We start from the raw sequence: 15,946 nt of genomic DNA on the forward strand, positions 1-15,946 counted from the left end.
TGGACGTGTGTGAAAAGCACACTGATGTCTTAGCGTCATACTGTGCTTCTCCAAGACAAATCAACCCCACGTGCATATCGTGACCACTGCCACGCAGATGGGGCTCTGATGAACGGTGAGTGGCCTGCACCATATAACTGGACCTCCACTGCCTTGTGGGTCAAGGGTCTTTTAACCAAAGGCTAAAGGTGAGGTAACCCTGACAGAAACCTCCAGAGGAGCTTAGGCCCTGTAAGCTGCAGCATACATGACCCACCGACGTGTGGAATATGCTCTGGTGCCCAGCAACTCAAGTCCCAGTCATGGATCAAATGGCATGATGGGTGGAGAGGGCTCTGTAAGCCGTAGTGAAGGCAACCTCTCTAGGAGAAGGAAAACCCTGATATAAAACCTGCGGCGACTGCTGCATCCAATGATGTTGACATACATACATACATACATACATACATAAATACATTTAAACAGACAGGTGAGATTTATATTATAAATGGACGTAAGTATTTTATTTAAAGTCACTACTGAAAAATACAAATCAGAACTGTTATTAATGGGTACGATAATCTTTCAGTCACTGTGTTGTTCAACTTTTCCATCTTCATAACTGAAGAGTACACCAAGTTAAACTGTCAAATTACCGCCATTAAATCAACAGTTACATATATTTTCAAGAACTCAGTTAACAGACAGTTAATCCAAGCCTGTGATTGTCTTTCTTTTATGCATGCATATAGATATTAATGGATAACGCCATATCAACAATTTTTGACCACACAAGCATTTAGCACAGTTAACAGATAGTTCATCTAGTCGTTCGGACAAATACCTTAGTTTGTTTCTCTTCATTCTCTCATGGCCGTGTGCCCCTTGAGCTGCCTTGCAATTGCATCGATGTTCTCTCCATCCGATCTTTCTCTGCAAAAGAATCGTTTTTCATGCACGATGAAAACACTAATTCTTCTCTGTTCTTTTTTTTATGATACAGTTGAGTTTATTCCAAACTTTGACACAATGGTTCAGAAACACATCACCAAGTTCTCTTCGCTAGCTCTTTATTTTGAGATGGGAGAGAGAAGTCTTACAATTCGGTGGACTACATTTTTAAATTGTGTCGTTGCTTTCTCGCTCCCAAGAACAAAACTCTGAGAACTCCTTTGGGGCATTTTCGTTATAATAGCGAAGTTCAAAAATTAAAATATTAAATTTCAAGTAAAACCAATGATATCTACTTAACTGTCATGTCGAATGAAGTAACATATCCAAAAATTAAGAAAAACGATGAGATGGAAAATTAATTATCAATGAAGATAATTTTTAAAATAAATTTCAAGTTTATACAAATGAACAGTATGAAGTCAGGGGAAGTAACTCAGTCCATCTCATTACAAGTAATGGCGGATATCACTGATTTATGAAATCTTCAAAGTACATGTTTTCTTTATTAATGCTGTAATCTGTACTATTATATAAAAGTCACTTTATGTGTGTGTGTGTGTGTGTGTGTGTGTGTGTGTGTGTGTGTGTGTGTGTGGGTAAGTTCCTTCCTTATAGGTTCGGAAACAACTAAACCTATCTTTTGCAAATTTCACACAAAGGTAATTTATATGCCTGGCAGTGTTCTTGGATATGTTTTATACAGAAATTCATTTGCTAAGTATTGAAAATCGAAAAAATCTGATCTTAAAAATAGCCTTTCTTCGCTTATAGATAAAAATTCTTTTTTTATATATAAGAGAAGAAAGACTGTTTAAGATCGTCAAGTCCAAATATCAGCTGATGTGATATCGTAAACAAATACAGGTGGAATTTGATAAGTGACATTATTTTTTTTTAAAATTTGTTTTGCGAATTAGTCCATCGGGTAAATTATTCCTATTATTATAATATATAATAATCAATAAATGATTGATTCTATAATAATACATACACAATCTGTATAAATTAAAATATCATGTTTAAACATATTGTATGACTGGGCAACGCTGACCGGCCAGCCAGTATATAACTAATTGTAACATGAGAATTGGGTAGATAGCATTGGTTCTTCATGAAAATTCATTTTTTCGACTTTTGCTATTATAATGAAGAAGCACAACTATTTTTCAAATCTCACCTCAAAAAGTGGTTTCGTATTATTTGGATTCTTCAGATTAATGTTCTCATCTTGAGCGTCATTTTCACAACATCTATGCAACCTCCGACCTACTTCAGGTGTATCTTGTCGAACTCGGAAAAAGTCAGAGGTTACATTGATCCAAACGTTTTTGAATTTTTGAGATGAGGATTGGTTATTCATATTATTGGGATTCATTGGACTATTCACAATGCTTCGGTCGATGTAACCTCTTGTATCTTGTCAAACTCGGGACTGTTTCTGCCGAACTTGGGAATTTGGACGGACTTTCGAGTGGAACCCTGGTTCACAGGGGTAATATGTTCTTGTTCCGTCAGCCATGTCTGGATAGTAAGTAATTTGCAATTGTATTTTTCGGTCGCCTTCAACCTTCTGGAGAATATCACTTTTACAATTGATTTTTCCAAGTACTCTAATCACTGCACCACGAGTCCTTGCGGACAATTCTAATATGTATTTTAGGAGCCTTAAACCTATTTTTATTTCTAGTTGTAAATATCACTATTTATTACTAATTACTACTATATATTAACGTATATGTATATATATTAATGTTTTTACTTATCAATTGTATATATTATCTATTGTTTATAATTATTGGTTCCCATATCGTATTAAATTCTACCATTGTCCCTAGTACTGGTCAATGTATACATGGAATACTTTGAGGAAATGGCATCAGGATCAACACCACTAAAGCCAACAATGTGGTTGCGATATGTAGATGACACATTCATACTCTGACCCCATTAGGAAGATGTTCAAACATTACTAGACCACGTGAACTTGATCTGTCCAACTATACAGTTCACGATGGAAAAAGAACATAACAACAAATTATTGTTCCTAGATGTGCTGATGACATGCTCTGGTCAGGGGTTTATGTTATCTGTATACTGAAAGTCAACTTTCATTGAGCAGTACCTAAACTTCAACTCCCACCATCTATATAATGTAAAGAAAGGAATCGTTCATTGCTTACAACACCGAGCAAAAGCAATATGTAGTAACATCAGTGCATATCAAGAGGAGATGGACAGTTTAAGAGAAACCCTTCGCCGAAACAAATATCCAGAGAGAATGACATCCGCTCCAAAAAATCTGGACCAGACACAAAAGGACACCACTCAGAAACTCATCATAGTTTGTATACCATATATAAAGAGCTTGTCTGAAAAACTTCAACGAATATGTAATCCATATGACATCAGGACAGTATTCAGGAGTGATTCAACTCTACAGAAACAGCTTGTGAGATTCAAGCCCCTTACAGAAAAAAAATCATGACTAAGAACTGTGTATATGAAATTCAATGTGGAAAACAAAGGTGTCGTCCACTGAAAGTACGGTTAGAAGAACATCGAAAAGCTGTAGCACATGGAGTGATTGAAAAGTCAGGTATAGCTGACCATATCTGGAAGGAAAAGGGAAACCATCTACCATTATGGGACGAAGTAAAAATTATAGACAAAGAAGAATGGTGGAGAGTAAGATGAGAAGCAGCACATATGCTGGGGAATAACCAATTACTAAGTAGACCTAGTATAGAATTTAATACAGTATGGGAACCAATAATTATAAACAATGGATAATATATACAAGTAATAAGTAAAAACATTAATATATATGCATATATCTATAAATTAATATATAGTAATAATTAATAATAAATAGTGATATTTACAACTAGAAATAAAATAGGTTTAAGGCTCCTAAAATTTGTACTAGAATTGTACGCAAGGATCCGTGGCGCAGTGGTTAGAGTACTTGGAAAAATCAATTGTAAAAAGTGATATTATCCTGAAGGTTAAAGGTTCAATCCTCAGTGTTGGCGACTGAAAAATATATTTAGGATCTCTATACAGTCATGGCTGATGGAACAAGAGCATGCTATCCTGTGAAGTAAATAAAGGGTTCCGTTGAATATTCTGTCCAAATTTTCGAGTTCAACAATAGACCAAAATGTTGTGAAAATGACACTCAAGATGAGAACAGTAGTCCAAATAATGTGAATAACCAATCCTCATTTTAAAAATTCAGAAACATGATCTTTACTCTTGTTCCCATGAATTGCAGGTGTCGGCACTCATTAATTTTCTAATGTGACGTCATAACCTGTGCCTGTCAACGCCAGTCATTTGTCCTTAGCAACCTGTTAGTTAAAACTTGTTAGAAAATATATTGGAATATGTGTGACACTATGTTCGACTGAGGTCGTTGAATGCTGGGGTGTGGGGAATGTCAAAGTGTGGGTGACAAATTAAATAACATTTTTTTAAACAATGAATGGTGAGTCAAACAAAGGAGTCAGGGTAACGTTTAAATTCGGGGATGTAACAAGTGACCGAATGATCGATAGGGAGAAAACAATGAACTAAGGATTGACCATGTGCCTGTAGGCATTTTGGGGGGGAAGGTTATTGTGAGTCAAGGGAACAATATACGATGACAAAGCTGGACTTAACGATAGTCAGTGAGCTTTTTTTTACGACAGTCGTGAGTTTGGACTTTACGGCAGTCAGAGTTGAGAGTTCAGTTGGCCTTTGACGACAGTTGGAGATAGATCATGGCTTGGGCCAGATCGAAAAAGCTTTGGGAAATCAAGATGAACTGACGGCAACAGACAAACCTAGCCTCGACAGGACGTAAATGTGAACGTTAGCATGTAAAAACACACACCCAGAGTCCAACCGACATATATGTGAAGCATCGGAGTCTGTGTTTTCTTTTTGTTCCTGGATTTTGTTTTATTTTATTTTTATACTCGTGGACCAGAACTAGAATGATGAAAGATGGAGAATAAAGCCATGACACACACAATTTGGGATCGTGGGGCCACGTGGGGGTCACATATGTACATATCTACTAGCTAATTTCTGCTTGCTTGCCATCATAGGGCCCCATTATATAACAATTAGTGAACAATGGGCAGTCAACAATTCCCTGACTTAGTAAACCTCTCACAGTTGCCAGTATCTTATATCTCTATGAAGTCACCATTTAGCTACATTTGGACTGGTGCACCAACCACTTCCCTCTCTCTCTCTCTCTCTCTCTCTCTCTCTCTCTCTCTCTCGTATATGGTACAAAAAAAGAGTCTCTAACCTAATAGCCCCTGTCCCATCACCACAATGGTGCATACCTGTGCTTGCTTTACAAGTACTCCCACAGAACATGTTCCGACTAATTCTGATAAAATTTACTGCACTTGCACCCTGTCAACGTAATTACCTCACGATATGCAGGAAAACTTTCTACTCTAACAGCTTCTTGCCTTTGGAATTCCTTCCGTGCTTCCCGTTTCCACGACAGTACAAACATGCAAAAATTTAAATAAAATGTAAACAAATATCTTGCCTCCCAATTTCCCACTTAGGATGCCTCATATAAATCTGGCTCCTAAGCACGGTAACTGCTTACATTTCAGTAGTGCTGTGTCTTATTTGGTGTGAATTAAAAGAAAAAGAAAAAGAAAAAGTCCGACTAACAAGATCATAAACCCCACGTAATCGCCCAAAAATGTACAATCTCATTTTTCTTTTTTTAGGCGAGGGGGGGGGGATTTAGGGTGTTAACCAACAATAATACAGAGATAAGACAAAGTTTGAGAAACGAAATATTTTATAATAAATGAAAAATACTTCCTATTTTTATTTGCCTACCGACGAGGGCATAGTTTGACACAAGGACGCCTTTTAAAGCCGGGTTGGGAATCCAGCTCCAGCTCCCTCAAAAAGGACACTCTGGATTGAAACAAAAATTAAAACTGCCTCAGTCTAGAAAGACCTCTTCTTCACTTCACCGACCGAGGAGAGAAATTGACTAAGAGTAGCATCAGAACATATACTACACTTTGTTCCTACATAAACTGAATGAAACACTAGAAATATTATACAAAAAAGGGGTTTGGGCTTTTTTGCGCTTAATGAGATGTTTTGATTGGTTAAGGAAATTATGATAAAAGCGTTGATTGGTGGTTGAGATCCCCGCCCTTTAATCCGCAGATGCCAAGCTTTACTGTATTAATCACTACAATTCCATTTTTCTGGCTTTTATTATTATTATTTTTTTTTATACCTCTTCTCCTTTGTAGCAGTGAAAGAGTTAGATCACTTGATGAGATTGTAGCACCATTTGTGCGGTTCTAGCGTCAGTATTGTTGCTGACTAGCTAAGACGGAAGGGGAAGGGGAAGAAACGACGAAACCAACGACTATTACAACTACAACTAATATATTTATAAGTGAGAGAAAGAGAGAGATCCTGTCTGACAAGACAGAAGCAGTTCTCTATCTGGTGTGTACGTCCGTCTCAAATGTTGTTTGAAAACCCGTGCCGCGTGCATCTTCCCAGAAAATACACCAGAACACCGTAAAGCTTCGTACAAGAACTTAGAAAAAAAGAAAAAGACTTTCAGGATGGTGTTCGAATCGTTAGTTGTCGATCTTATGAATCGATTCTTGGGCGATTATGTGGAGAATTTGGACAGATCTCAGCTTAAACTTGGAATATGGGGAGGTAAGTGTTTTATTTTATTTTATTTATTTATTTATTAAACTTGGTCGCTTGATTACACTTGGACAAAAATAACCATAAATCTTTATGGTGTATGTACTCGTCACGGAACGAAGATAATATATTTGCAAAATCACTTAAATTGATCCAGTATTTTATTTATTTTTGGTAATGCAAATGCACTTACTGTTCCGTGCTGAAATAATGTTATTTAAAAAGCCATTCTTAACATGGGGAGGAGAGAGTGTTTTGTACCTATTCTGTATTTTAACCTTACAATTGAATTAAAAATAAACAAAAAACTTTAAACTTGGAAATGCGATGTAAAAAAAAAAAAAAAAAACTTAGCGCGGATCAGTAAGTACATTAGCACCTTATTTATTTTTTTAAAAAGAAAATCAAATTTCGTGATTTTTAACGATTAATAATAAAATAAAACTGTTCGTAAATCTCTGTAGTTAAATTGAGTTGTCGGTCTTCGAATTTTGACACATTAAACAAAAAAAAAACATGGCCTTTCCCGCCCCCCCCTCTTCGCTTATTCATAAAATGTGATGGGACTTATGCGATTATGCTACCGTGCTAAACTATTTAGAAAGCCATTTTTTAACAATGGGAGGAGACGGAGATTTGTAACTGTTTTGTACTTTCACCTACAATTGAATTAAAAAAAAAATCGTAAAACTCTATAACTTGAAAATACGATTACAAAAATAAAAAAAATAGAACGGTAGTATAAGTACCAAATTGATTTTCTTATTAAAAAAAAAAAAAAAAAAAAACCCTATTTGATTAATTTATGTGATTTTTAGAATATGACATCTTTGTTCCGTGACAAGTACATTTGTCTGTATTTTCTGTTTTGTTTAAAAAAAAAAAAATTTAAGTCTAATTTTAAATAAGCACTAAAATTTTAATTAAATCAATTCCTTTATTTACTTAAAAATATAATTAAAAGGCTCTTTAAAGTTTAAAAAGATGCACCCGAAGAAGGTCGAAAGTTACTGTCGGCTGCAACGTTGTGAATATGACAATACGAAAATAATAGGAATTCCAATAATACGAACCAATTACAGAATGTATTTCGTTCGTTGATTATACGTGCAATTACAAAATATAATTACTAGCTTGTGGATTCATAATTTTAAACAAAACCGGCGTAAATAAAGATACAGAAATTTTATTTATTTATTCTATTTTTTTTCAAGTGTAATTTAAGTTTTATATCTTTATTAAATTGTTAGATGAAAGTACAGAAGGGTTACAAAACACCCTCCCCCATGTTAAGAACGGCTTTCTAAATATTTCAGTATGGTACAATAAGTGCACTTGCACTGCATAAGTACCTTATTTTTTTAATAAAACAATTAAAATGCCTTTTTTCGGTACTCATGCAAAGAAGGTACCGTGCTGAAATAATAACGTTATTTAGAATCCATTCTTAACATGGGAGAGGGTATTGTACTTTCGCCAGAAAGTACAGTTTTTAGGTGAAAGCACGCTGTCGCTGTACTTTCACCTAACAATTTAATAAACAAGATGCCGTAAAACTTGAAAATACTATTAAAAAATAAAAAATAGTATGGTACCCGACCTTCTCTGCATAAACATCCTATGTTCTATTACTTCGTTCTCAGTGAATTATAAAGTTATTTGTTTTCTAATATTGATTTATTAAATTGTAAACAAATTATTTGAAACCTGCTTTTATTCTACCATCAGGTCAAATTCTTAAATGCATAAAATAAGCATTTGAATGCATAAAGGTGAGGGGGGGGGGGTAGCAACATATTCCATCCTCATCGTCAAATTTCTGGTTCTTTTAATTACTAAATTAATAACATTACCAAATCTTCGGGTTCTTTCTCGCCTCTAAAAACAAATCGGTAACTTATGCAGAATATGGACCGTGCTATTTTTGTTCGGATTTTTTTTTTTTTTTTTTTAGTTAATTTCAATTTTTACGGTAGTTTTTGTTGAATAAATTGTTCGGTGAAAGCCTCCGCCCTCCTTATATTCAGAGTGAATTTCTAAACGTTATTTCGGTACGGTCCGTACACGGCGTAAAGTACTAATGAATTTTTAAAAATCCTTGGCTATTAAAAATACATAAAATAAAAATGAAAAACTAGCTACAAATTCCATCTTATTACTAATGTAAAAAAAAAATGAATGACTTCATATCTGTTCCAAACTTGAAAGGAATTTTAAAGTCTTTAAACTGTCGAATAGAAAAACTTTTTTTTTTTTTTTTTTTTAATTGAAAATTTTTAGAAGCTATACTCAATCATTGCCTTAAAATTATATTTTGTTAGAATTCTGTCCAATTAAGTATAATGACCAAACTAATTTTAACTTAAAAAAAAAAATACCCTTTTTATTTAGTAAACTTTAACAGGGAGGGTGAAGACGAAACAAAATGAAAGTAATGACTTCCATAGAGATACAGACATCTACTTTCAAATAATTCCATAATATTTGGGGGCGAGATTCTGTAGTCGATAAATAAAGTTTTCAGATAATTCTAACAAGTTACAATGGTAGTTTCCAAATTATGCAGCCGAAACTACCTGAATATTACTAAATTATTAAACAAAATAACTTCAATCGTGTTAGCAGGTGAAAAATTGCCGCAATCTTGTGTAAATCAAAACGGAAAGTTATCTCCCTTTTGAACTCTCCTGTGTCTTCCGATCGTTTTCATTAAATTCTATTTTTTTTTTTTTTTTTAATTTTCTACTTTATCGATTTTCGTAATTTTTGGATATAATCTTAAAAATACGAGGAATACGTAGATACTGAATTTCACATGAAAACAATATTATAATTTCCGAAATTTCGTCCCAATAGTGTAGAAGCGTCTATTTTATTGATACATTTTGTAGTTTTACTTACACTTGTTATTTCGAGTGTAAGTTTTTAATGTAAGTTCTACTCCGATTTTTGTTTAATATATATATATTTGAAGGCTAAGAATGTTTTACATTTATTGTTCGACATGATACTGAATGTGGCGCACCCAATATATTATTACTATAATTATTTTTTAATTTTTAAACTCTAGTTTACATAATTTTTGTTAATCTTTAATTTTTTTAGTAATGTAAGTTTCATATTAAATTTATGAATTAACACCCTCAGCCCCACCTCCCGTAAGATTCTCTTTGTTTTTACATTTTATTTATTTATTTTTACGATTACATGTGGACACATCCTGTGAAAATTAACGAAAAGAATAGTAAGACAGGGGGATTAGTTTCGTATATATATTTAACGTGAAAATGATAAATTTTTTGTGGCATTCTAATTTTTAGGGCTGTTAATTTTTTTTTTTTTTACCACAAACCCTAAGTCAGAGTAACCAGATCGTAAAACCACATGTAATCATCTAAATAGCCCTACCCAGGCCACCCCACCCACTCTAAAAAAAAAAAAAAAAAAAAAAAAAAATTCAAGGAATTTCTTATTGCGAAAAAGAAGTTGGGGTAACTGCCATCAAACGCTAGAACGGCCCGGAAATGGACAATCATTTTACATTAAATTTGAGGAATTGAGCCCCACTCTAAAAATGCCTTTTTTAATAAAAATTTTAAGGGTGTTCACACGTCATCTTACCAAAACAAAAAAAGGTGCTTATGCACTTATGTTACCGTACTATTTTTTTGGTATTATTATACAAACACCGTGACAGCGTTAGGGTTAGGGTTAAATTCAAGTTTTACGATATCTTATTAAATTGTTAGGTGAAAGTACAAAACATTCTCCTCTCCTCTCCCAATGTTAAGAATGGCTTTCTAAATGTTTCAGCACGGTAAAGTATATAATTACCCCCCCCCCCCAAATTTTCTTTTAAGGACCAGGGGATTTCCGTAATTGTGTTTCCCAATCTAATTTTTGTAATATTTTCAATATCGCAAAAAATTAGATTGGGGGAGGGGCAGGACAGGGCACCCAAAGTTGATTTCGGCGGACGTTGTCGAAAGTGCCCCCCCCCCCCTCTAAATTCCTGTTAATATCATCGATTACAGACTTACGTTTCAGATTAAAAAAAAAAAATTGAAAATAAATTTTTATAACTTTTCACGTGTGGTGGGGGTGGGGGGATCAGTTGTCAATTTTAACGTTGTACTAAATTTCAAGTTTTCTTTTGGACCAAATTTTTTAATCTATATGTAGTTCATCAGATTTTATATTAAATATAAAATAAACAAATAAAAATTATATATGAAACCGTTTTATATGGTCATTTTTTTTAAGAAAAAAAAAAAAACGGCAAAGCGTAACAGCGTAACATTATCCTTTAAGTAACCCCCCCCCCCTAAAAATGCCCAAAGTCTCAATATAACTTGTATGAAAGAAAAGGTCATATGAACCTTCCAAAACAGCTGGAACTAACCAGAAGGAATACACCTACTACTACAAAAATTATAATAGATAACTGAAAATGTCATTGTTATTATTTATCTGTAGCTTTTAGCTTAAAAGCCTTAAGGTGTGTATTTTGTCTAGTTTGTCATATCTGTATTAAATAAAACTGTTTCTCACCTAGTCGTGACTATGAAAATTGATAATTAAATATGCATTTAATTATTTCCTAATTATTAATATTCGTTGAAATAAAATAAGGAAAATCTCAAATAAATCTTAATATTAAAAAGGTGTTCCTACGGAAGTTGAACCCAACCGACTTTTGCCAAACTCAACCTAAAACTTGGATGAGGGTTAAAAAAAAAATGCCTATTTTTAAAATTGTGATACAAACGACATGACAGTTCAAACTAAAATAACAGAAACACTTATGGGTATACTTAACAGTGAAATACAAAAGCATTTGACAATAAGCGAGTAAAATTAAAAACAGCAATAATAATTATAATAATAAACTATGCAAAATGACATTTGCGCCAAACGCGGTCTTGTTCTGAGTTCATTGGCTTCGAATAGAAAGGTGATTTTATTAAAATTCTATTCGCGGTTCTCACGTAGTTGTTGTCCCCCTGGTTCTACTTTCGCTTTCTCTCAGTCGCATGCCCCCTTATTTCGAATTCGTAGCAGTGGACTTGTTTGTACTAAAATGGTCATTAACAATGTTTTCTTAAGTTTAATCTATTTCAAATTAATATAAATTATTGCGCAATAAAAATAATTTTTTTTTTTTTATTTCAAATTATTTAATCATATATATATTACTTGATTACTAAATTTTAAGTTATTCTAGCAAATTATTTAACAAATAAACAAAACTATTGTAAAAACTGAATTTAACTTGAAAATATGAATAAAAATTTTCTTAAATTTAGTAGTCAAGTAAAAAACGTAATATTACTTAAATAATTCGAAATAAGAAAAATGATTTTTATTTTAATCTAATTTTACTGTGCAATAATGTATCAGTCTTAAATGGGTTAAAGTTAAAAAAAAATAAAATAAAAATAAAATAATGATCGTTTTGGTACAAAGGTCTACTGATGTCAGCCCACTGCTACAGATTCGAAGCGGCATTTGGTGGACGGGAAAAGGCGAATGTAGAATCTGGGAGACAACTACTACACGAGAACCCCCTGATTTAATTTAAACATTTCTCATTTAACCAAATTAAAAATATTAAGTAGTAAAAAACAACAAAAAAACCTTCAAATTCTGTATAAGTACCAATAAATAATAAACCAAAAACAACGATATTTTGATTTTTGAATGATTTTTTTTTCTTCTAAGCCTTCCCCTCCTCCACCCGCATGCATTGCATCACGCCGGATGGGTTTAGACTTCTTAATTCACCTTTCATGGTTCTCGTTATGGTAAAATATAGGCACCGCCAAAAATGGCCGCAAAATCAAGTTGTTGTTGTTTTTTAAAACTAAATTACATTTATTAAAATCCATTATTTCTGAGTAACTTTTTTTTTTCCAGATCATATAGAAAACAGAATAATGTAAAACTTTTTCTACTATTTTTAATTCAATTTTAAATGTTAAATTTTCCCAAAAAGTTAACAATTGACATTTTTTGTCTTGCACAAAAAACGTATTTAAATATTTAAAAGGGTTTTTGAAATAATTAATTTATTTATTTATTGTCTAACTAAGATTTAGGATGATTTTCTAAGAGAATATGCAAAAATATTATAATATAAGTACCTGAATTTCAAATAATTCCACTTATTCATATAGGTAACCAAATATTTCGCGTCGACGTAGAGTTCAGATCGACTCTGTTTACGTCTTCTTTTGATAAGAAGAAAACTATGGAAGACCAAACAGGCCAAAAAAACTTATTTTTCAGTGACGAAAATTTCAATGTATTATTAAGCTGAGGCTGGCCATTACCAGATGGGTGACCATTTGTATGAGTTTGGTTTTTAATGTGTATGTGTGTGGGGGCCAGGCTCCCCAAAATGGGGGGGGGGCAATTTAAATCAGAATAAAAAAAAATTATTTCAGCGCGTTTGGTCCACCGTAGTCGAAAGGCGGCAAACGTTTTCAAACGAGATCGAAAAAAAATGATGCTATTTTTAACACAAAGGGCACAATATTTATCGAATTTTTTTTTTGTATCGATTATTCAAAGCATGCTCTGTTTAATAATGGTCATGTATTATTCGGCTCGCTAAAAAAAAATTGTTAATTTATTCATCAAAAATTTTAAAATGGCTTTTTTCGTATAAATATTAAATTTTTTTTGTTTTGTTTTGCTTAACTTAAATTAATTATTTTGCTTAACATATTCACCGAATTTCACACTTCAAAACTCAAAAGCGGGATAATTAAACACAATCGAAGTTCTGATATTCAGACGTCAAAATAAGGTATGCAAACATTTTTTTTTTTTTTTTTTTAATCTATAATTCTGTCCCTTACAACAACACAATATGTTTTGTTCAGTTTCAGATGATTATTTTAAGCATATTTGTCCCCACTTCAAAACAAGGGGGGGTTTTGTAAGCAAAAATATATATATATATATATATATATATATATATATATATATATATATATATCGTTTATGAAAAATAAGTACACTGTTATAAAGTTCATTCTTCTAATAATCGCTGAAAATTTCGTATTGATCGGATAATTACCTGATTTTTGGTAGATTTTTAAAAAGACGGTCCGTCAAAAAGTACTGACCTGCCCCCCCCCCCCGTTTTGGCGGTGCCTAGTAAAATATATGTCGGGTAATCTTAGTTAAATTTATCGCTAATATTATTTTCCAATTTAACTAATCGGAATTCCGGGCCAGGGATGATAGGGATCCCATCTGCGTAATGAGATTCTCATCCCACCGACCCTGTCATTCTAATATTTTCAGGCTGTACCAATTTTTACAATCGAAATGTCTGTAAAAAGAAAAAAAAAAGGTGAAGAATTCTATAATCCGTTTTTATCCTGAAATGCGATCCTTCTCGTAAAACGTGTTGTGTACTACCGCTGTTGTCTTCATCTAAAAAAGATACCCTCCCCTCCTTTACGCAAATTCTTGAAACGACACACAAAAACAACACTAGTATTTTCAGTCTCAAAAAATTAGGGATACTCCTTGTAAAGGTGTCCGTGCTAGAACTCTTATGAGGCAAGGGTTACGTAATCTTCAAGCACAGCACCTCTCTTGATACGGCATTGGTCGAGTCTATTGGCAATGAAAAGTCCAGTACGACTGAAAGCAATGTGGGAAAGGGCAGAGAAAAACTAGTATTACTGTTATCTTGGTTGTATAAGAAAGTAAAAATATTGGCACTTTTGCATTTTAGGTTTGGAGGACAATTTTTTGCACTTGTGCATTCGTCATCGACCAACTTTTTTTTTTTTTTTTTTTTTTACATTGGTACGAAAAAGTGGTCAAATAGCAAATACATGTTATCAAGGCAAGATAAGTTACTCTTCTACCTACCTGAATAAGATTTTATTTTTACATCAAAACATGTATTTGGTTATAAAAAAACGGTGTCGCGTGTTAGGTGAACAAGAACAATGGCTGAGAATTGACACCTAAATATTTGAAGTCTTGATAATGACTTAAAAATAAAATAATACTGTTAGAAATCCACCCAATGTTTAACAGTGTTTTGCTTTATTTTTCTTTTAAGTCATTATCAAGACTTCAAATATTTAGGCAGGTGTCAATTCGCGGCCATTTTTCTTGTTCTCACTGAACGATTGTTTTTCGAAGCAAATAAAAATTTAAAAGCGAGTAAAACCACTAGAAACCTTCCCATATAGGTAAGAGTAACTTATCTTGTTTTTGATAACATTTATTTGTGATATATATATTTTTTCTCTTTTTCATACCAATGTGTATTGTAAAACACTCCCTCCATTTTTGTTTCATTTTGAAGAGTGCAAAACGGAGGGAGACACTACAATTTCAGAACGGGGGGGGGGGAGAATCGAAAATGTCAACAATACAATAACACAAAATACATTATCTGAACATTTTATTGAATTAAAAAATAAAAATTCTATTAATACAAAATTTCTTTTGTTGGGGTGGGGGCAATTTCGGAAATGAATTAAAGTTGAAGTGTATGACTTAAAATTTATAGTTTTGAACAGTCATTAATATGGAATGCCTGTGACATTTTTTGAGAAAACATTTTGTAAGAAAATTCGGCACTTTAATTTTCTTAAATATTTTCGCAAAACAAACAACAAAACAGTCACATGCATTCGATTGATTACTGTTCATAACTATTTATAAATTTTTAGTCATACACTTTAACAAGTTTCACACATTTCAGAATTTTTGTGTAAAAGGAAGAAAAATCTATTTTTGTTAGAATTTTTTAAATTTTTATTTTAATTTGATAAATGTTTAGCTAATGTTTTGTTTTGTGTTATTGTATTAACATTTTCTATTCTCCGTTCTGAAATTGCATTATCTACCCCTGTTTTGTGCTCTTCAAAATGAAATCAAAAAGTTGTTCCATTACAGTAATGCACAAGTGCCAAGTTTTTTGAGCTATGGTGCAGTGGTTAGAGTGCTAGGAAAAATCAATTGCAAAAGTAACCTTTTCCTGAAGGTTGAAGTTTCAATTCTCAGTGTGAGCGATGGAAAAATACAATTGCCGATTACTTAGGACCTAACCAGTCAAAGCTGATGGAATGAGAGCATGCTACTCCCATGAAGTAAAGGGGTTCCGTTAAAAATTCTATCCAGATTCCTGGATTCAACAGCCCCCCCCCCCCGAGTTAAAGGTACACCTGAAGATCGGAGGTTACATTGACCAAAACATTGTGAAAACTGCACTCAAGATGAACAGTAGTCTGAAGAATTCAAATATGGAAGTGGTCATATGAAAGATGAC

At 33.0% G+C, this 15,946-nt stretch overlaps 1 protein-coding gene across 2 annotated transcripts in view; it reads left to right on the forward strand.

Moving 5' to 3' along the window:
- Window positions 1–6,126: 6,126 nt before the first annotated feature.
- The window catches only part of LOC145246061 (intermembrane lipid transfer protein VPS13A-like), a 468,532-nt gene continuing 458,712 nt past the window's right edge, over window positions 6,127–15,946 (forward strand). For both annotated transcript variants that reach the window (XM_080107901.1, XM_080107902.1), the window contains exon 1: window positions 6,127–6,648. In XM_080107901.1, the coding sequence (XP_079964027.1) occupies window positions 6,549–6,648 (100 nt within the window). In that variant the 5' untranslated portion in view covers window positions 6,127–6,548. The remainder of the gene's footprint in view (window positions 6,649–15,946) is intronic.

This window comes from Euprymna scolopes, chromosome 23 (genome assembly GCF_053919585.1).
Source record: "Euprymna scolopes isolate OS-2025 chromosome 23, ASM5391958v1, whole genome shotgun sequence".
NCBI classification, from domain to species: Eukaryota; Metazoa; Mollusca; class Cephalopoda; order Sepiida; family Sepiolidae; genus Euprymna; species Euprymna scolopes.